The sequence below is a fragment of the Doryrhamphus excisus genome, linkage group LG16 (assembly GCF_037039965.1).
Source record: "Doryrhamphus excisus strain RoL-2023G ecotype Guam linkage group LG16, RoL_Dexc_Guam_v1.1, whole genome shotgun sequence".
Lineage (NCBI taxonomy): Eukaryota > Metazoa > Chordata > Actinopteri > Syngnathiformes > Syngnathidae > Doryrhamphus > Doryrhamphus excisus.
The window spans coordinates 15,033,877-15,056,655 of record NC_136372.1 but is presented as its reverse complement, the minus strand read 5'-3'; the positions used below and the strand labels follow the sequence as shown (position 1 = coordinate 15,056,655).

Sequence of the window (22,779 nt, the reverse complement as noted above, 5' to 3'; positions counted from 1 at the left end):
CCAGCCAATCACAGGGCACATATAGACAAACAACCATTCACACTCACATTCATACCTATGGACAATTTGGAGTCGCTAATTAACCTAGCATGCATGTTGTTGGAATAATTTTACTTTATTTTAGTTTTATTGTGTGGAATGTGGGAGGAAACCGGAGTACCTGGAGAAAACCCATGAAGTCCACACAGGGTGGAATTGAACTCGGGTCGCCGAGTTGTGATACCTGCATGCTAACCACTCATCCACCATGCGGCAGCTAATAATATTCATTCATTCATTTTCTACCGTTTATCCTCACAAGGGTGGCGGGGGGTGCTGGAGCCCATCCTAGCTGTCTTGGGGCGAGAGGCAGGGTACACCTTGGACTGGTGGCCAGCCAATCACAGGGCACATATAGACAAACAACCATTCACACTCACATTCATACCTATGGACAATTTGGAGTCGCTAATTAACCTAGCATGTTTTTGGAATGTGGGAGGAAACCGGAGAACTTGCAAACTCCACACAGAGATAGCCGAGGTGGGATCGAACTTGGCTCTCCTAGATGCGAGGCATGTGTGCTAACCACTTATCCACTGTGCAGCTCGATATTCTAATTGTGAATAAAAAATACTTTTTTTTTTTTTTTTTTTGTCCCCGTAGGCCTTTGATGCCTTCATCTACATCTTCTTTGCGTTGGAGATGGTGGTGAAGATGGTGGCTCTCGGCATCTTTGGTCGCCATTGTTACCTGGGAGACACGTGGAACAGGCTGGACTTCTTCATCGTCATGGCTGGGTAAAAACTGCTACACACACACACACACATAGATTCACAAGAGATTAGAACCAGTGGTGCCACTTAAGCCCGAAACAAAAACTCCTGTCTGGACTGGAAAAGTACTGTTTTTTTTGGGACTAGTTCCTTAGTGTAGAGTTCTACCTTTTCAAGGACGCAAGGATGATGCCGTAAGTGGCATCGCTAATTGTGCGCTAGTGTGATGGATTAGTAAAGAAGCGGTCTAACGTCACACGAGGTCCAGATGAATCACGGTGAAGCAACATTAGTCTTCATTTCAACCGAAGCCAGGGTTGCCAGTTGTAGGTTTGTGTCTTCAGACCCTGGAGAGTCATGTTGGGTAAAACCGTTCATTTCAGTGAACCGGTCCATTCAGTAAAAAGACTCGTTCATTTCGGTCAATTGGTCGTTAGCCTGTGATCTGTGCATCGAATCGGTCAGCCGTGTTGAGTCAGTCTGTTCGATCATATTCACGTTCGTTCCGTGTGTCAGTCATGAACGAACGGGTCAAAAGAACTAGTTCTTTTTTTGTGAACGGAATGAACAAGGTCACCGACTGTGTCGGTCAATCTTTCAGTCTCGGTCTTTCAGTCAACGTAACGTAACGTCAATCACACGGATAGTCCCGCCCTACGAAAGGAACGGCGAACTGACTCTCCAGCCAATCAAATAAAAGCATTTACAACTGAACGGGCTTAACGGGTATTTTCAGGGCGGTGTCCTTGTTCATTCCGTTCACAAAAAATAACTAATTCTTTTGACCCGTTCGTTCATAACCGACGCAATTACTCAGTTACATACTTTTTGCTGTAATACTTTATCTCTTTCGTTGTTGACTGCAGCCTATTATGACTCAAAAATATGCATATTACATTTTTTTTGCCTAATTTTAAACATTTTAAGAATAAAATTGAAGTAAAATAAGAAGTAATATAAGGTATTCAGAAGGCTAATTCAAAGTGATGCTACTGTATGTAGTATTCAACACTGGTCATTGGACAAAAACTTACCACTTCCACACAAAATGAGAAGACTGAAAGGTCATCTAATCATAATGTTACTGATACCTAGTGAACTCCATACTACATATAAGTTGTTTATTGATATTTTTTGACTGAAAAAATATTATAAAATATTTTATAATAATTTATATATTATAAAAATATTATTTTATAATATTTATAATAATTTATATATTATAAAAATATTATTTTATAATATTTATAATAATTTATATATTATAAAAATATTATTTTGTAATATTTATAATAATTTATATATTATTATAAAAATATTCCATAGAAATCAGGAATCCTTCTTTGCTGAAATTGACTCAGGTCTGGAACCAGTGAACTGCAATAAACTGCAATAAAGGGATTAGTGTACAGTACTTTTTGTTATAATACTTTATCTCTTTCGTTGTTGACTACAGCCTATTATGACTCAAAAATATGCATATTACATATTTTTTTTGCCTAATTTTAAACATTTTAAGAATAAAATTGAAGTAAAATAAGATGTAATATAAGGTATTCAGATGGCTAATTCAAAGTGATACTACTGTATGTAGTATTCAACACTGGTCATTGGCCAAAAACTTACCACTTCCACACAGAATGAGAAGACTGAAAGGTCATCTAATCATAATGTTACTGATACCTAGTGAACTCCATACTACATATAAGTTGTTTTTTGATAATTTTTGACTGAAAAAATATTATAAAATATTTTTTAATAATTTATATATTATAAAAATATTATTTTTATAATATTTATAATAATTTATATATTATTATAAAAATATTCCGTAGAAATCAGGAATCCTTCTTTGCTGAAATTGACTCAGGTCTGGAACCAGTGAACTGCAATAAACTGCAATAAAGGGATTAGTGTACAGTACTTTTTGCTGTAATACTTTATCTCTTTCGTTGTTGACTACAGCCTATTATGACTCAAAAATATGCATATTACGTATTTTTTTTGCCTAATTTTAAACATTTTAAGAATAAAATTGAAGTAAAATAAGAAGTAATATAAGGTATTCAGATGGCTAATTCAAAGTGAAAACACTGGTCATTGGCCAAAAACTTACCACTTCCACACAGAATGAGAAGACTGAAAGGTCATCTAATCATAATGTTACTGATACCTAGTGAACTCCATACTACATCTAACTTGTCTTTTGATATTTTTTGACTGAAAAAATATTAGAAAATATTTTATAGTAATTTATAATAATTTATATATTATTATAAATATTATTTTATAATATTTATGATATTTTACATATTATTATAAAATATAAAAATATGGCGACTCCAAATTGTCCATAGGTATGAATGTGAGTGTGAATGGTTGTTTGTCTATATGTGCCCTGTGATTGGCTGGCCACCAATAAGTCCAGGGTGTACCCCGCCTCTCGCCCAAAGACAGCTGGGATAGGCTCCAGCACCCCTTGCGACCCTTGTGAGGAAAAAGCAATAGAAAATGAATGAATTAATGCGCCGCGGGCCACAATTGGCCCCTGGGCCACACTTTGGACACCCATGGATGTACTTTTTCAGTGCAGCATAATGTAATGCAAATGCCGCAGGAAGTAAAGTGCTTTTTTGTTCTAGGGGAACATCAACTTTAATGGACACTTTGAAGCTAGCGCGCTGCTAATTTGACATTCAAGTCCCTGCAGCTTTGACGTGTTTTTTTTTTTTTTTTTTTTTTTTGCAACTTCTTTATCTTGGCTGTCAAAGCCGGGTCTTCTCAAGTGGTCTTGCCCGGTCTAGAATCCTCCTGAGGTGTTTCTGTTTTCAACATGCACACCATGCAAAAGTGATGACGCAAGAAACAGAGCGGGAATATGAAATATGAAATATAATCCTGAGCAGGAGGGTTGTCCGCTAATTAGATGGTGAACACATGTAGATATGCTGAGAAGTTTTTTATATATTTTTCCCATTTTTATTCCTAAATGTTTCTAATATTTAAACTTTTTTCTGAAATAATTTCAGTAAATTGTCTTGTCATAATATTTTGACTTTATTCCCATTTTCACCCTCACTTAATTTTCCAAAAAATTATGTTTTTATAACTTCTAAAAAAATTATATTTTTTCTTTAATATTTCAGTTTTGCTACTAAACAGACATAATAGTAAGAGCTTATTCTTATAAAAAAATTGGTTCTTTTTCGATATTAGCAGGTGATTTTTATGTTCATATTTTATTCTTATTTACTTGAGTCATCTTTATCACTGTTTATTATTATGAATTACTTTATTCTTATACTCCCAGCTGTTTTTTTTTCCATTTATGTTGCTTTCTTCTTCAAGTTTTTGTTGACTACATTCCAGACGACATTAATATCCTAACATTAAAATTTTTTCTTATGATTTTTTTGAATATTACAACTTTAATTTTTTTTATCATATTACAACTTTGAAAAAATAGATTTCCTTTTTGTGTAATATTTCAATGCTTATACTATTTTTCCTCATAATATTACAACATTATTAGTCTTTCTCATTAGTTTAACTTAGATTAATTTAATAGTTTAATTTATTTATTAATATTTTAACTTTTCAAACCAATTTAGTATGGATTTTTTTTTTTTTTTACAGTTTTTTTTAATTATATTATATTATAGTCATGGGCTATGAATAGTCAATATAATTTATTAATTAGCTAAAATAAACTTGAGAAGCTGTTTTTTTCCATTTATGTTGCTTTCTTCAAGTTTTTGTTGACGACATTCCCGACGACATTAATTTCCTAACATTAAAATTTTTTCTTATCATTTTTTTGAATATTACAACTTTGAAAAAAAAAATCCTTTTTGTGTAATATTTCAATGCCTATACTATTTTTCATCATAATATTACAACATTATTAGCATAAAATTACGGCTTTCTCATGAGTTTAACTTGCATTAATTTAATAGTTTAATTTATTTATTAATATTTTAACTTTTCAAAACAAATTTAGTATGGATTTTTTAATTTTTACAGTTTTTTTTTAATTGTATTATAGTCATGGGCTATGAATAGTCAGTATAATTTATTAATTAGCCAGTACTTGTGTTTATTTATCCAACAATGCCTGTGTTGACTCATTCTCACGGAGTACTTTGAAGTATATCCACCTGTCATTCATAACATAAAAAAATTTTGTGTAATCTGATGTTTTGAAAATTACAACTTTAATTTTTTTTTATCATATTACAACTTTGAAAAAAATATGTTCCTTTTTGTGTAATATTTCAATGCTTATACTATTTTTCCATTATTGTCATAAAATTCTGATTTAGTATTATTTGATTTTTTTGTTAATATTTAAAGTTTTTAAAATAAAATTACTATGGATTTTTTTTAATTTTTACAGTTTTTTTAATTATATTATATTATAGTCACGGGCCATGAATAGCCAGTATAATTTATTAATTAGCCAAAAGAAAATTAAGGCGTAAAGTGCCGATTGATTCCAGTACTTGTGTTTATTTATCCAACAATGCCTGTATTTACTCATTCTCACGGAGTACTTTGAAGTATATCCACCTATCATTCCTGTATTGTCCCTTCAAAAGATACTGTAGTAAAAATGCGTGTTGAAATGTGAGGCGTGTACTCTCATCATTTGAGATACTACTATCATTGAGATACTACATCAGGATGATTGCATGACTGCAATTGTATCGCTTGTGCAGGGCATTGTGGGTGTGATGTGTAGAAGATGTTGTCACTCACAATCATCCACCCGGGTGACATAAAAAAAAAAAAACCCTCCTCGGCTTGAACGACTCCCTTTTCGACGCCGTAGCCCTTATTCAGGATCCCAGCTGCCCACGTTCAATTAGTGGAGCACGGATCCGCTTGTGTCGGGGGCGGGTGGAAATGGCTGGCCCCAAAACAACACTTTAGGCTCTTCTTGAGTCGGTGACATTTCCATCAAGCTGTAGTTGCGCCGAGCGGCACTGTAACGTTTTAGCGGGATTTGCACGGCGACGATAGTCGAAGTGCCCCCCCCCGGGGGGAGGAGCCGTTCAGATAATGCTAGTGCTTACTGGGAGAGCTGGCAATCTTACAGGTGAAGGTGGGCAGAAAATGGCAGACAAAACAAGGAAGTGTTGGCAGCCAATTAAGAGGACAGGAATCGGGGTTTAGACCACGGGTGTTCAAAGTGTGGGCCGGGGACCATTGATGGTACGCAGTTGTTAGTTTTGGGCCCGTTGCACATTCTAAATTAATATAAATTAATGAATGAATGAATGAAATGAATGAATTAAATAATTCAGCAAAAAAAAAATAATTTTACTAGCAAACATACATTATTTAATATGTGAAAACAAACAAAACACTTGTAATGTTTCAAAAATTAAGTACATTTTTAAGTAAAAAAATTACAAGAATAAAATCTAAATATTATGGGAATAAAGTCATAATTAAGAGAAAACAATTTCCAACAAGAAAGTTGAGAAAAAAATGCAATTTTACAGGAAGGAAATCGAAATATTAAAGTATAAATGTAATATTCAAAAGACTATTCAAAAACAAAACAAAAGACAAGAAATAAAATAATTTTACAACGATAAACTCAGAATATTATAAGGAAAAAAAATTGTCATTTTAGTGGCATATTGAAGAATAAAACAAAATAAAGTTGTAATTTGGGGGAAAATTTGATTGTGAAAAAACTAATAAAAATCATGAATATAATAAACAATAATGGTATATAAATATAAAAGTATATAATTAAATAATATAATTAATATATATAATTAAATATTATAAATAATAATAATAATTAATAATAATTATTATTAATATAATAAAATATTATTAATAAAATATAATGTGTGTGAGTGTAATGAAAAATTAAATAAATGTACATGAATAAAATATATAATAAAAAACAATATACATAAGATTTCTTAGTTATCATAATAATAATAATAAAGGGATAAAGTCAAATTATCATAGAAATAATGTCAGAATTTAGAAAATAATATTTACAAGAAGAAACCTGAAAAATGAAAAAACAGCTGCAATTGTACAAGAATAATGTCAAAATATTATGGCAATCAAGTCATCATTATGAGAAGAAATAATATTGAAATAATATGGAAAAAGTCTATTAATATATAATGTAAAAATATATAAAAATATGGATATAATAATAAAAATAAAAATATATTATAAAAAAATAAAATATAAAAAAAAAACAGCAGAAATGGGGGAAAAAGCTGCATTTTTTGGCGTCGTGCTGCCTCAACGTTGTCACCCTCGGGGCAACGCAATGCTCGAGCACACACGCCAACACGGCACCGTTCAACAATTCCAAGTTAATATGCAAACAAGTCCACATGGAATCGACCGTGGGTCCGAAAGGTGATTCTGTGACAATAAAAAAAAAACAGTCACGTCTTTTTCCCGTGAAAGCGGTTTAGCTTTAAGGCCACAAACCACTTAAGCCACGGTGCAGAAATGACTTGCCAACAGATGCCAGCCTTTTAAGTGAGCCACAGCATCCTGCGGGCAACACTTGGAATAGAAATTAATCTTATTCTTCCCCCTCACCTCTCCTTCATGTAATTCCCCTCCCCACTTCCTGTCGAGTGCCGCTCACTTCCTATACTGCCGGGACAGGTGAGATTAGATCAAAAGACTGACCGCTGATGCCCAAAACGCAATCGAGGGGGATATCTGGCGCACCTAAAGCCGTGCAGATGTCTATCTGGCGTGTTTTTCATCCGCAGAAAGATTAAACCGTTCTTGTTTGATTCTCTCTTTGGCTTTCAGCATGGTGGAATACTCCCTGGACTTGCAGAACATCAACCTGTCGGCCATTCGGACGGTGCGGGTGCTTCGTCCTCTAAAAGCCATCAACAGAGTGCCAAGTAAGGATATCTTATCTTATCGTCTACCTTTATATCTAAATCAAACACACTGACTACTCATCAGTACCGTGGATGATGCGTTCACTGAACCCGCCGACTATAAACCTGACAAGAGGTGCACACAAAAAAATATATATTGCAGTGTTCAAGCACCACCATGTCATTAAAAAAAACATAGTTGTGCAATGAAAAAATGTGTGTCAGTGATAACAGTCGTGATGGTTGGACACCAAATGATTTTTAGATACGGCATCAATACATAATTAGTTACGTGAGACCATGTAAAAAGATGACTGTAGAATGTTAGGTTCATGGAAATTAGTGTAAAAAAAAAAAACCTTAAGATGTTGGTGATAACAGTCGTGATGGTTGGACACCACATGATTTTTAGATACAGCATCAATACACAGTTATGTGAGACCATGTAAAAAGATAACAATACTTTGTTAGATTCTTGAAAATTGTGTCAAATAAAACCATATACTTACCTTAAGATGTGGGTGATAACAGTTGTGATGGTTGGACACCACATGATTTTTAGATACTGCATCAATACATAGTTACATGAGACCATGTAAAACGATAACAATACAATGTTAGGTTCATAAATTGTCAAATAAAACCATATACTTACCTTAAGATGTCGGTGATAACAGTCATGATGGTTGGACACCACATGATTTTTAAATACTGCATCAATACATAATTAGTTTACTTGAGACCATGTAAAAAGATAACAATACAATGTTAGGTTCATGAAAAATAGTGTTAAATAAAACCATACACTTACCTTAAGATGTCGGTGATAACAGTCATGATGGTTGGACACCACATGATTTTTAAATACTGCATCAATACATAATTAGTTACGTGAGACCATGTAAAACGATAACAATGCAATGTTAGGTTCATGAAAAATCGTGTCAAATAAAACCATATACTTACCTTAAGATGTGGGTGATAACAGTTGTGATGGTTGGACACCACATGATTTTTAGATACTGCATCAATACATAGTTACATGAGACCATGTAAAACGATAACAATACAATGTTAGGTTCATAAATTGTCAAATAAAACCATATACTTACCTTAAGATGTCGGTGATAACAGTCATGATGGTTGGACACCACATGATTTTTAGATACTGCATCAATACATAGTTACATGAGACCATGTAAAACGATAACAATACAATGTTTGGTTCATAAATTGTCAAATAAAACCATATACTTACCTTAAGTTGTCGGTGATAACAGTCATGATGGTTGGACACCACATGATTTTTAAATACTGCATCAGTACATAATTAGTTTACTTGAGACCATGTAAAAAGATAACAATACAATGTTAGGTTCATGAAAAATAGTGTCAAATAAAACCATACACTTACCTTAAGATGTCGGTGATAACAGTTGTGATGGTTGGACACCACATGGTTTTAGGTACTGCATCAATACATAATTAGTTACGTGAGACCATGTAAAACGATAACAATGCAATGCTAGGTTCATGAAAAATCGTGTCAAATAAAACCATATACTTACCTTAAGATGTGGGTGATAACAGTTGTGATGGTTGGACACCACATGATTTTTTGATACTGCATCAATACATCATTAGTTACGTGAGACCATGTAAAACGATAACAATGCAATGTTAGATTCTTGAAAATCATGTCAAATAAAACCATATACTTACCATAAGATGTCAGTGATAACAGTTGTGATGGTTGGACACCACATGGTTTTAGGTACTGCATCAATACATCATTAGTTGCGTGAGACCATGTAAAAAGATAACAATACAATGTTAGGTTCATAAAAAAATTGTCAAATAAAACCATATACTTACCTTAAGATGTCAGTGATAACAGTTGTGATGATTGGACACTATATTATTTTTAGTTACTAAATCAATACATAATTAGTTACGTGAGACCATGTAAAAAGATAACAATACAATGTTAGGTTCATGAAAAATAGTGTCAAATAAAACCATATACTTACCTTTAGATGTGAGTGATAACAGTTGTGATGGTTGGACACACATGATTTTTAGATACTGCATCAATACATAATCAGTTACGTGAGACTATGTAAAAAGATAACAATACAATATTAGGTTCATAAAATAGTGTCAAATAAAACCATATACTTACCTTAAGATGTCAGTGATAACAGTTGTGATGATTGGACACTATATTATTTTTAGTTACTAAATCAATACATAATTAGTTACGTGAGACCATGTAAAAAGATAACAATACAATGTTAGGTTCATAAAAAAATTGTCAAATAAAACCATATACTTACCTTAAGATGTCAGTGATAACAGTTGTGATGATTGGACACTATATTATTTTTAGTTACTAAATCAATACATAATTAGTTACGTGAGACCATGTAAAAAGATAACAATACAATGTTAGGTTCATAAAAAAATTGTCAAATAAAACTATTTACTTACCTTAAGATGTCAGTGATAACAGTTGTGATGATTGGACACTATATTATTTTTAGTTACTAAATCAATACATAATTAGTTACGTGAGACCATGTAAAAAGATAACAATACAATATTAGGTTCATAAAATAGTGTCAAATAAAACCATATACTTACCTTAAGATGTCAGTGATAACAGTCGTGATGGTTGGACACCACATGATTTCTAGACATCATTCCATGGCCCTATAACTATAACTTGCAGCTGGTGTGTGTGTATTCAAGACGCTTCCCACACTCGAAAGGTAATGGTTGTTATTGGCTTTCCAAAGGTCCTTTATTTGGTCAATATTATCCATATAGCAGAAATTGTGTGCATAATTTGCAATCAATAATGACTTCCACTGCAAATCATTTGACATGATGTAATTGCCAGGAAAATACCGATGTAATCATCTCTGCAGCTGCGGAGAACGTGTCCTTTCCAAACCTCATCTCGGGCATCAAGTGTCCAGTCGTTGTACACAACTTCCTATGTGTACATACAGTAATACTGCATTGTATGGCCCGTCTGTGTGTAATTATTTTGCGGTAACCCGATTCCGTCCTCTATCCGTGACCCCATTAGAAGTGAGGAAGCGGCCATGTTCGGGCTATTTCTTCATCCTTTTGTCGGCTCGCTACTTTGTCCACAGACACCCAGGGACCACGAACACAACCTGACCCCTCACACACCTCAATTTGTAACCCTCTGGCAAATTGTCTGATAGCAGTCGCTAGCAGGGCACCGACGTAGTCCCTGTTCGTATTTTGGAGACATAGGAAGTGAACAGGAAGTAAGTAACCTGGAATAGACTATAGCTATAGCTCCATGCTAATTTACATTGAAAATCCCATATATACTATGTGCTAGCGATTAGCATTAGCGAATTTACAGTCAACAAGTGACAGGCCGGACACATTACAGTATTAATAGACAACACCCCGCTGCATTAAAAAAAATACCTTTCAGAATAAAAGCACAAGATAAAGACCCGCGACCACACCCGCTGCATTAAAAATACCCTTCAGAATAAAAGCACAATATAAAGACCCGCGACCACAACTCGTTGTATTAAAAAATACCCCTCAGAATAAAAGCACAAGATAAAGACCCGCAACCACACCCCACTGCATTAAAAAATACCCTTCAGAATAAAAGCACAAGATAAAGACCCGCGACCACACCCCACTGCATTAAAAATACCCTTCAGAATAAAAGCACAAGATGAAGACCCGCGACCACACCCCGCTGCATTAAAAATACCCTTCAGAATAAAAGCACAAGATGAAGACCCGCGACCACACCCCTGTTGCATTAAAAAAAATACCCTTCAGAATAAAAGCACAAGATAAAGACCCGCGACCACACCCCGTTGCATTAAAAAATACCCTTCAGAATAAAAGCACAACATAAAGACCCACAACCCGTTACATTCAAAAATACCCTTCAGAATAAAAGCACAAGATAAAGACCGCGACCACACCCCGCTGCATTCAAAAATACCCTTCAGAATAAAAGCACAAGATAAAGACCCGCGACCACACCCCGCTGCATTAAAAATACCCTTCAGAATAAAAGCACAAGATGAAGACGTGCGACCACACCCCTATTGCATTAAAAAAATACCCTTCAGAATAAAAGCACAAGATAAAGACCCGCGACCACACCCCGCTGCATTAAAAAATACCCTTCAGAATAAAAGCACAACATAAAGACCCACAACCACAACCCGTTGCATTAAAAAATACCCTTCAGAATAAAAGCACAATATAAAGACCCACAACCACAACCCGTTACATTCAAAAATACCCTTCAGAATAAAAGCACAAGATAAAGACCGCGACCACACCCCGCTGCATTCAAAAATACCCTTCAGAATAAAAGCACAAGATAAAGACCCGCAACCACACCCCGCTGCATTAAAAATACTCTTCAGAATAAAAGCACAAGATAAAGACCCGCGACCACACCTCGCTGCATTAAAAATACCCTTCAGAATAAAAGCACAAGATAAAGACCCGCGACCACACCCCGCTGCATTAAATTATTTCAGAATAAAAGCTACTCTGCTCTGAAGAATTGCTCTTCGGGGTGCAACAATACAGACAATACAAGAAAGACATTATTTTTTTTTAATTACCAACATCAAAAGTATATTTTTTACAACCATATAAAACAAAACAGCAAAAAACACGGCAAAGTAAAGAAGTAAATAAATCAAAGTACATAGTATTCATTATTTCCACAGTTCATATCCAATTCTAAAATTTAAAAAAAATGATTCTCAAAATGACAATACAGCCGAATCCAAGGCAACACATGAAAACCTTAAACCATAAGAAGATTTTTCCATTTCATAATAAAATAAAAGCAACAATAGCAAGTAAATGTAGAAAAACACATTTCTCTAATGGAGTTCAAGCCACGCATGGACGCAATGGACTTATTTTAAAGGTATGCATTAAAAAAAATACCCTTCAGAATAAAAGCAAAAGATAAAAACCCACGACCACTGCTTTGAAGAAGTGCTCTTTGAGGTGCACCAATACAGAAAATACAAGAAAGACATTAAAGTAAAGTAGTAAATAAATCAAAGTACATAGTATTAATTAGTTCCACAGTTTATATCCAATTCTAAAATAAATAAAAAAAATTCTCAAAATGATAATACAGCCGAATCCAAGGCAACACATGAAAACCTTAAACCATAAGAAGATGTTTCCATTTCATAATAAAATAAAAGCAACAATAGCAAGTAAATGTAGAAAAACACATTTCTCTAATGGAGTTCAAGCCATGCATTGGGAGTTTTATTGTGTGTATATGTATCTTACTGAATAACTTACTTATTTGGATTCGGATTGTCAGCTGACTGATGTATCGTTTGAGTGCGATGGAATCGTTCGAATCAAACGGTTGTTCTGTTGTTGCATTGCATAGTTTCATTTCGATGCTTTTGTCCGTTCAAAAGTTATACTAAGATGGTTACCGAAATGATTTGTTGCAAACCCTTTTTGTCTTCATGAATCTTGGGTACACCTTCGGGCCTTGTCTCATTCCAGTTCTCTGTCTCCGTCTCACCCACACCCCCCCAGCCCCCCCACAACTTCACCCAATTAGGCTTAATGGAAGTGCGGTCTAATGACAAGGCCCCACGGGAACAAACACATTTAGACTCGCCTCCAGCCCCCCCCCCCCACACACACACACACAAACACTTCTGCTCTTCATTTGCAAAAGCAGTCGATGAGAAGGAAACGTTTTTTCAAACTAGCGCATTAATGTCAAGTGAATTTGATGGAATGCGCCACTGCAACCGCCACCCTGACAAGTGAGCTAGCGATCCCAAAACGCGCCCATAATCAGGGCGTTATCATTATTATTATTATTATGAGTCATTAACGCATGATTGAGATCACTTTTAATTAGTTTTCATTGGAATGCTTTTGGTAAGGTGACGGCTCTACAGGTGTCGGCTCGTTTGGCTTGCGTGTCGTTACCGCCGTTGTCTCGCTCAGCTTCTCACCTGTCATTCACCGCGTCTGCAGTTGGAATACGTGCTGGCGTTGATGACGCGTTAGACGACCGTTGGAGGTGTTACTCACAAATCGCAGCACGCCGCCGAAAAACACAAACAGTCGGGCAACAGTGACGCATACACACACACACACACACACACACACACATCACATTCCGACTCATCTTCCAGTTCCTCGTATTCCCATTTGACCCCAAGTTGTGTCCTCGCTTAACTTCTACAGCTGTGGAAGTGCGGACTATGGCACTTTCTAAAATTGGAACTTCATAAGAAAAAAATGAAAATATTACAGAAAAAATAAGAATATTATGACAATAAAGTCAGAATATTATGACAATAAAGTAGCAAAAGAACCTTGAAATAATTAAATTAAAAAAAAAGCAAAAACAGCTGTAATTTTCCGAGAATAAATATATTAAGAAAATATTTAAAAATATATATTAAGAAGTAATATATTTTCAAAATATTAAGAAAAAAAGATTTTACAAATTTTACAAAAATAAAATATTGTGAGGAAAAATATCATTAGTACCGTGAAACTAAAATATACAAAAAAAAAAAAAAATAGGTAAAGTCATTTTATAAACATGAAGTTGAAATATTTAACAAAAAAATTATAAAAAGTCATATTATTATGACAGTGAAAAAAACAAAAAACAGTGAAAAAGTTTGTAAAAATTAGGTTGTGGAAAAAGTAATATTATATATTATAATATTATATAATATAAGTAATATAATAATATTGCAAGAGTAAAGTTGAAAATATTGCTTTAATTTTACAAGAATTAAGTCAAAATATGACAAGAAAAATTGTGTATTTTTAATAAAAAAAATAGTCCCAAAGTCTTATTATTGTGAGGAAAAGTCATGTCATAAAAATAATTTTTATGAGAAAAAAATGTAATTTTAGTAGCCTAAATTGGAATATGAAATGTGAAAAAAATACGAAAAATATATGAAAACATTATATTATGAGAAACAAAACATCGGAAAATTAGGTTGCAGGAAATATTATATTATTATATATTAGTATAGTAATATTAGTATTACAATATTATGAGACTAAAGTAGTAGAGTTGAAATAATTAGAAATAATTGGAAAATTAAAACAAAACATAATAAAGAGCTGTAATATTATGACAAACAGTGAATAAAGTTTGTAAAAATTAGGTTGTGGAAAAAGTTCTATAATATTACAAGAGTAAAGTTCAAAATATTGAAGTGGGGGAAAAACTGCTTTAATTTTAATTTTTAAGAATAAAGTGAAAAAAAAGTTGTATTTTAATTTTAAAAAATAGTCCCAATTTTACCAGAATAAAGTCTTAATATTGTGAGGAAAATTCATATCATAAAAATTATTTTTATGAGGAAAAAAAGCATAAAGTGGAATATAAAATGTGGAAAAAATACATATATATATATATATGAAAAAATATTATGAGAAACAAAACAACAAAATTAGGTTGCGGAAAAAGGTACAATATTATGAGAATTATGAGAAAGTAGTATAGTTGAAATTGCAAGAATAATAGGAAAATTAAAACAAAACGTAATTTTCTGACAGCATATTGGAAAAAAAAGGTTATATTGGAACGAAAATATTACAATAATTGAAGGGAACGCCGTTAATAACAGAGTTTGTTTATGAAATATAGTATAGCATCTTAGCATGTGTTGCTTTACAAAATATGAAAGTGGTGAAAACCAGCAACACACACACACACACACACACACACACACCTGGTAAATCCAAGCCGCTGTCATCAGACCTCACTAATCACGTCTCAACGTGTCATCACCGCGGGACGGCTCTTCCACGAGGGATGAGGTCATCGCTTTTTGACAGGGAATCTAATTAAGCCCCGACTAATCACAAGTGTCTTTTTTTTTTTCCAGTCCCTGCGACTGTTTCCGATATTCCCCGACTCTGTTGGAGCAGCGCGGGTCTTTTTCCTCAGTTTTTATCTCCCACTGTTGCCTCAAGTGTTTGTCTGATGTCTGCCGCCTCCTCTGGAGACGCTCATATTGGGAGATGAAGCAATGGAGGCAAACTGGAGCTGGTTGTTTAAAATGGAACACATTATAGTTCTTTTAGCAGGAAGTGCTGTATTTTCCGGAGTATGAGTAACTTCGGTCAATTTGTATTCCCAAATATAGACGGACAATCATCACTGTGTATTTAGTTAGTTATTATTAAGATCCTCAATCATATCTTTATACAGTAGTTGCCCATCACTTTGTGCCTAACTACATCACGAGTTCAACTCAATGAGCTATTGTGGCCACTAGGTGTCGCCAAAGAGCAACCACTTCTTGAACTTGAAGGCAGCACATGTTCAATTGTTGACTGTAAATACTTAAATAAAAATTAAGATAAAAATAAATAAAACTTAGATAAAAATACTGATAAAACGCAGTAGTATTTTATATATTTCTTTATTTATTAGAATTATTTTTTTAAATTTTCATTTAAATTTTTAAAAAGTTCTAATTATATTATATCATATTTTATTACTTACAAAATACTACTGTAGTTTGAATAAAATATTACCATTATTATAAATAATAATGACATCAAGTTACAATAATAAAACATAAAATATGAATACGATAAATAAAAATAAATGACAACAATGGTTAAATGTAAATACTTATAGAGATAAAAATACTGATAAAACACAGTAGTAATTTATATATTTGTTTATTTATTACATTTTATTTATTTAATTTTCATTTAAATTAATTTTAAAAAGTTCTAATCAGTATATTATATTATATTATATTATATTATATTATATTATATTATATTATATTATATTATATTATATTATATTATATTTCTTTATTACTTACAAAATACTACTGTAGTTTGAATAAAATATTACCATAATTCATAAAAAATGAAGTAAAGTTATAATAATAAAACAAAAATATGACTACAATAAATAAAAATAGATGACAACAATGGTTAAATGTAAATACTTATAGAGATAAAATACTGACAATACAGTAGTATTTTATATATTTGTTTATTTATTTTTATTTATTTAATGAAATAAATTTTTAAAAAGTTCTTATTATATTATGTTGTATTATTATATTATATTGTATTATATTATATTATATTATATTATATTATATTATATTATATTATATTATATTATATTATATTATATTTCTTTATTACTGACAAAATACTACTGTAGTATGATTAAGATATTACCATAATTTATAAACAATAATAAAGTAAAGTTATAATAATAAAACATAAAAATATGACTACAATAAATAAAAATAAATGACAACAATGGTTAAATGTAAATACTTATAGATATAAAATACTGATAAAACACAGTAGTATTTTATATATTTGTTTATTTATTTTTATTTATTTAATGAAATTAATTTTTAAAAAGTTCTTATTATAGTATGTTGTATTATTATATTATATTATATTATATTATATTATATTATATTATATTATATTATATTATATTATATTATATTTCTTTATTACTGACAAAATACTACTGTAGTATGATTAAAATATTACCATAATTTATAAACAATAATAAAGTAAAGTTATAATAATAAAACATAAAAATATGACTACAATAAATAAAAATAAATGACGACAATGGTTAATTTTCCCAGAGTCATCGATCAAAGTGAGGCTTGTGATTTTGTGCAAATCCCCACTACTTCCTGTTGGAAGTAAAACTGTACCCCATGCAGTATTTGCACCGTGATGATTGCACGGCAGCAATATGGCGGTCCATAATTACCAACAATGAGGTCTGAGTAGCAAATCAAGGTTGTTATTGATCGGCGTGCAGCTTGTCTATCATAACTCTGGCAATCCTGCTCTTTGTCGTTAGAGTCCTCTTGTAGTTATGAATCCAAATTAATAATCCGGTGCCAACCACAGTCGTTAATGATGTCAATTTGCGATACACTCTTCATAAATCTCGTATCTCTTGAGCCCCATTTTTGATCCAATGTGCGTTTTTATGAGCCTTTTATGTCCGTGTGTTTACATTGTTTTTGTCACTTGTTCTTTCTTATTGCGGCAGAACCAATGGCCCCCAAAAGGGGGGGTGAGTTAAATTAAATGACTTTTATTATCCATCAATTCACCCGCAGGTATGCGTATCCTGGTCAACCTGCTGCTGGATACGCTACCCATGCTGGGCAACGTCCTGCTGCTCTGCTTCTTCGTCTTCTTCATCTTCGGCATCATCGGCGTGCAGCTGTGGGCGGGGCTACTGAGGAACCGCTGTTACCTGGAGGAGAACTTTACACTGTGAGTTCAGCATTGCTGCGGGAATCAGACGGATGTTTAGCGGTTACATTAGCTAGCTTTGCTACACTTGCTACACAAAATCAAGCTAATTGTATTAAAATTGTCTGTTTTGTTTTTTTTAATCCAATGTACACAAACAGGAAGTTAAGAGAAAAAAACTCGGGTAATAAGAGTGTAAAGGTGACTATAGGGGTGTTATTTCATATCTAAAGGGCTCTAATATTCAAAACTGTATTTAGAAGGTTATGAATAGATTTTCCATGCTCGAATGATGAAAATATTCCATTCCTACTTTGCAGAAATTCACTTATCACGGCCGAGTCTGGATTCAGTTAACCGCAATAAACGAGGGACGACTGTTGGAATTTAAAAAATATATATTAAGCAAATAAATCATGTTTTTTTTGTAGTTGACTAAAGCATATTCAAAAATTATTCATATTTAAGATAATTTAATGTGTTTTTTTGCCTAAATTTAGCATTTTCAAGCATAAGTGTTAAGTGATGTTTGTGAGTATTTATGTCAGATTTTTTTGACTATATTGCGTAATAGGAGTGTACAGGGTTATTGTAGGGGTGTTATTTAAATATAAAGAGGGCTCTAATAATGTTAAAACCATATTTAGAAGGCCGGAAACATGTTTTCTATGCTCTAAGTATAAAAATATTCAATTTCTACTGTGCAGAAATTCACTTATCACGGCCGAGTCTGGATTCAGTTAACTGCAATAAACGAGGGACGACTGTTGGAATTTAAAAAAAATATATTAAGCAAATAAATCATGTTTTTTGTAGTTGACTAAAGCATATTCAAAAATTATTCATATTTAAGATAATTTAATGTGTTTTTTTTCTGCCAAAATGAAGCATTTTTAAGCATACAAGTGTGATGTTTAGAGAGTATTTATGTCCAATTTTTTGACTATATTGCATTATAGGAGTGTACGGGGTTATTGTAGGGGTGTTATTTAAATATGGAGAGGGCTCTAATAATGTTAAAACCATATTTAGAAGGCCGGAAACATGTTTTCTATGCTCTAAGTATAAAAAATATTCCATTCCTAAATAAGGAGTCCTACTTTTAACCAACTAACGGAGATAAACGAGGGATTACTGTGCTAAATAATAAAATAATAATAATAATAAATATATATATATAATAATACTAATAATAATCATAAAAATAATAATAATCATAAAAAAATAATAAAATAATCATAAACCAACTAACAGAGATAAACGAGGGATTACTGTGCTAAATAATAAACAAACAAAAAAATCATAATAATCATAAAAATAATAATCATCATAACAAATTATAAAATAATAATAAACCAACTAAAAGAGATAAACGAGAGATTACTGTGCTAAATAATAAAAAATGAAAAAATAATAATAATCATAAACAAATAATAAAATAATAATAATCCAACTAACAGAGATGAACAAGGGATTACTGTGCTAAATAATAAAATAAAAATACAAAAATAATATAAAATAATAAGCATAATAATCATAATCATAATAAGCATAAAAATAATAAAATAATAATAAACCAACTAACAGAGATAAACAAGGGATTACTGTGCTAAATAATAAAATAAAAATACAAAAATAATATAAAATAATAAGCATAATAATCATAATAAGCATAAAAATAATAAAATAATAATAAACCAACTAACAGAGATAAACAAGGGATTACTGTGCTAAATAATAAAATTAAAATAAAATAAAAAAATAATATAAAATAATAAGCATAATAATCATAATAAGCATACAAATAATAAGCATAAAATAAAAAATAATAATAAACCAACTAACAGAGATAAACAAAGGATTACTGTGCTAAATAATAATTAAAAAAATAATCATAAAAAATAATAATAAACAGACTAAGAGATAAACGAGGATAATAATTATAATAATAATAATAATAATAATAATAATAAACAGTCACTGAAATGTGAGGGTTTTACTCGCCTCAGTGAGCTCGTGTAAGCATATTAGGTATGCAAAAGTACAGTGAAAAACATTTTTATAAAGTTAATTTCATTCATTTTTATTGTTACATTGTATTGTTACATTACATTATGGTTGTCTCCACCTCCTACATTCTCCTCGCCCTTGCCTTTTGGTCTCCGAAAAGGATTAGTTTGCAGCCGCATGCCTCCATATTTACGACAACGCGCCTGCCGCCTCGCCGCCGTGTCAGGCTGACATTCACCTTTGCGTGTGTCTGAAGGTTTTGATGACGTGGCGTTTTATCCTTTTTGTTTCTTTATCACGCCGCCGGCATCGCCGCGACCCGTACAAAAAAAAAAAAAAAAACACGGATCTCACCGTATGACCTTGATATGTGTGTGTTCTAATCTGTCTATAAGACATCCGTACCGCTTTTCTTCGCATCGCCGGCCATGCTGACACAGCCGGCGCTAATGACACTTGTAATAGCGAGCTGGAGAAGCGTATCCGCCCCTTTAAGAAAAGCGTTAAGTGCTGAAATTTACCGTATTGAAAGCTACTATGCTAACTTAATGAGGCGACTTGAACCGCTGTATTTTGGGGCGTTGAGCTTCATTTCTTTAAGCACATTCCTTGGAGTTCGATAGCGGCGCACCCGCGCACCCTCGCATACGTATTTGCTGACCAATACGGGCTTGCGCAATCCGGTTCCGTGAGCGTTATTGTGTGCTTTGGCGTGTAATTGAAACCTCCAGGAGAGAAAGCGATGCAGCTTAGTCAGGGTGCTGGAGTGTTTAATTAGAAAGGTGCTAGCGAGTTAGCACTTGAGGACTATTATGCTAAGTAAAGAGCGAATCCAGCCTCCCTGAGAGGAAACAATGGAGTGTCCCCAGTCAAGTGCAGTGCAATCACGTTTGCCGTCTGACACTTTTTCTCCTCCTTTTTATGCTCTTCATTATTTTTGTTTTTTTGACGTTTTATTTTCACACACGTCTACCAAAAAGATGGCGCTATAACCTTCAGAATATTTGGAATATCTATAACAAACCAAAGTTGGCGACTCCAGAGACATTGACGGCAGACTCACATGCCCAGACACTTAAGGCTACTTGAGTACATGAAGTAAAAGTACGTTTTTTTACAGGAAGTAAAAACAAAAATATCAAGTAACTCTCACGATACTAACATGTAAGTCTTTTTTTATTGAGTAATAGAAGTCTAAATGTGACTATAGGGGTGTTATTTCATGTCTAGAGGGCTCTAATAATGTTAAATCGTATTTACAAGGTCAAAAGTAGGTTTTCTATTTCATTTATTAATAAGTGCATTCTAAAAAACTAATTTACACAAAAGCCAAAAAAATAATAAATAAATAAAACAGTAGTAATGGAATTTTTTTTTTTAAATCAGCAGTAATTTTACAAGAAAAAATTAAAAATATTAAAAGAACAAAAGTCAGTTTTATACGAACATCGTATAAAAAATAAAAATTTTAAATTTTATTAAAAAAAAATTTATAAAACAGTAGTAATGAGGAAAAAAAATGAGGAAAAAAAGTAATTTTACAAGAATATAGTCAAAATAAATAAAAGAACAAAAGTCAGCGTTTTATAAGAACATTGTAATGTTATGAGGACAAAATAATAATAAAAGTTGAAACATTAAAAAAAGGAAGTAAAAACAAAAATATCAAGGAACTCTCCCAATACTAACATGTAAGTCTTTTTTATTGAGTAATAGAAGTCTAAAAGTGACTATAGGGGTGTTATTTCATGTCTAGAGGGCTCTAATAATGTTAAATCGTATTTACAAGGTCAAAAGTAGGTTTTCTATGCTCTATGCAAATATTTCATTTATTAATAAGTGCATTGTAAAAAACTAATTTACACAAAAGCCAAAAAAATAAATAAATAAAACAGTAGTAATGGAAAAAAAATATTTTTTAATAGCAGTAATTTTACAAGAATAAAGTCAAAATATTAAAAGAACAAAAGTCAGCTTTGTACGAACATCGTATAAAAAATAAAAATATAAAATGTAAAATTTTATTAAAAAATAAAATTAATAAAACAGTAATAATGAGGAAAAAAATCAGCAGTAATTTTACAAGAATATAGTCAAAATAAATAATAAAGAACAAAAGTCAGAGTTTTATAAGAACATTGTAATGTTATGAGGACAAAATAATAATAAAAGTTGAAATATTAAAAAAAAGATGACCGCCTCACAGATGCAGGAAGTGGTGGTGACAATGCGTACTCATCCTGTAGTAGACATAAACACTAAAATTTTAACTTTATTTTTGAGGAAAAAAAACAATGCAAAAAAATACTTGAATTTTTGAAAGTATTTTTTTGCATTATTTTGCAAAAAAATATTTTTCAAGTTTTTTGCATTGTTTTAAAAAAAACAATGCAAAAAATACTTGAAAAAAATCTAGTGTTTTTTTGCTTTTTTTTTTTAAAAAAAAAACAATGCAAAAAATACTTGAAAAAATTCTAGTGTTTTTTTGCATTGTTTTTTTAAAAAAAACTATGCAAAAAATACTTGAAAAAATTCTAGTATTTTTTTGCAGTTTTTTTCTCAAAAATAAAGTTACAATTTAGTCAATTTAGTACTATTTCTTATGTTACTGTGCATTGCTCCTCATGAGACTATACTCTGCCGCACTCTGTGTGTATATACTAGCAGCCCCGCCTCCACCCACAGAGACTGCATGCCAGCCAAAAAGGGCTCACTTCATTCATGCCATTATTCTAGAAGTGGGAGACAAAACCGGTGAAATGATCTTTTATTATCATCCCAGGCTAGGTACAGTATAG

At 32.1% G+C, this 22,779-nt stretch overlaps 1 protein-coding gene across 3 annotated transcripts in view; it reads left to right on the top strand.

The window, feature by feature from the left end:
* The window catches only part of LOC131103732 (voltage-dependent T-type calcium channel subunit alpha-1I), a 193,355-nt gene that overhangs the window by 105,768 nt on the left and 64,808 nt on the right, over nucleotides 1-22,779 (top strand). For all 3 annotated transcript variants that reach the window (XM_078797562.1, XM_078797561.1, XM_078797560.1), the window contains 3 exons: nucleotides 646-779; nucleotides 7,566-7,663; nucleotides 17,833-17,992. In XM_078797562.1, the coding sequence (XP_078653688.1) occupies nucleotides 646-779; nucleotides 7,566-7,663; nucleotides 17,833-17,992 (392 nt within the window). The remainder of the gene's footprint in view (nucleotides 1-645; nucleotides 780-7,565; nucleotides 7,664-17,832; nucleotides 17,993-22,779) is intronic.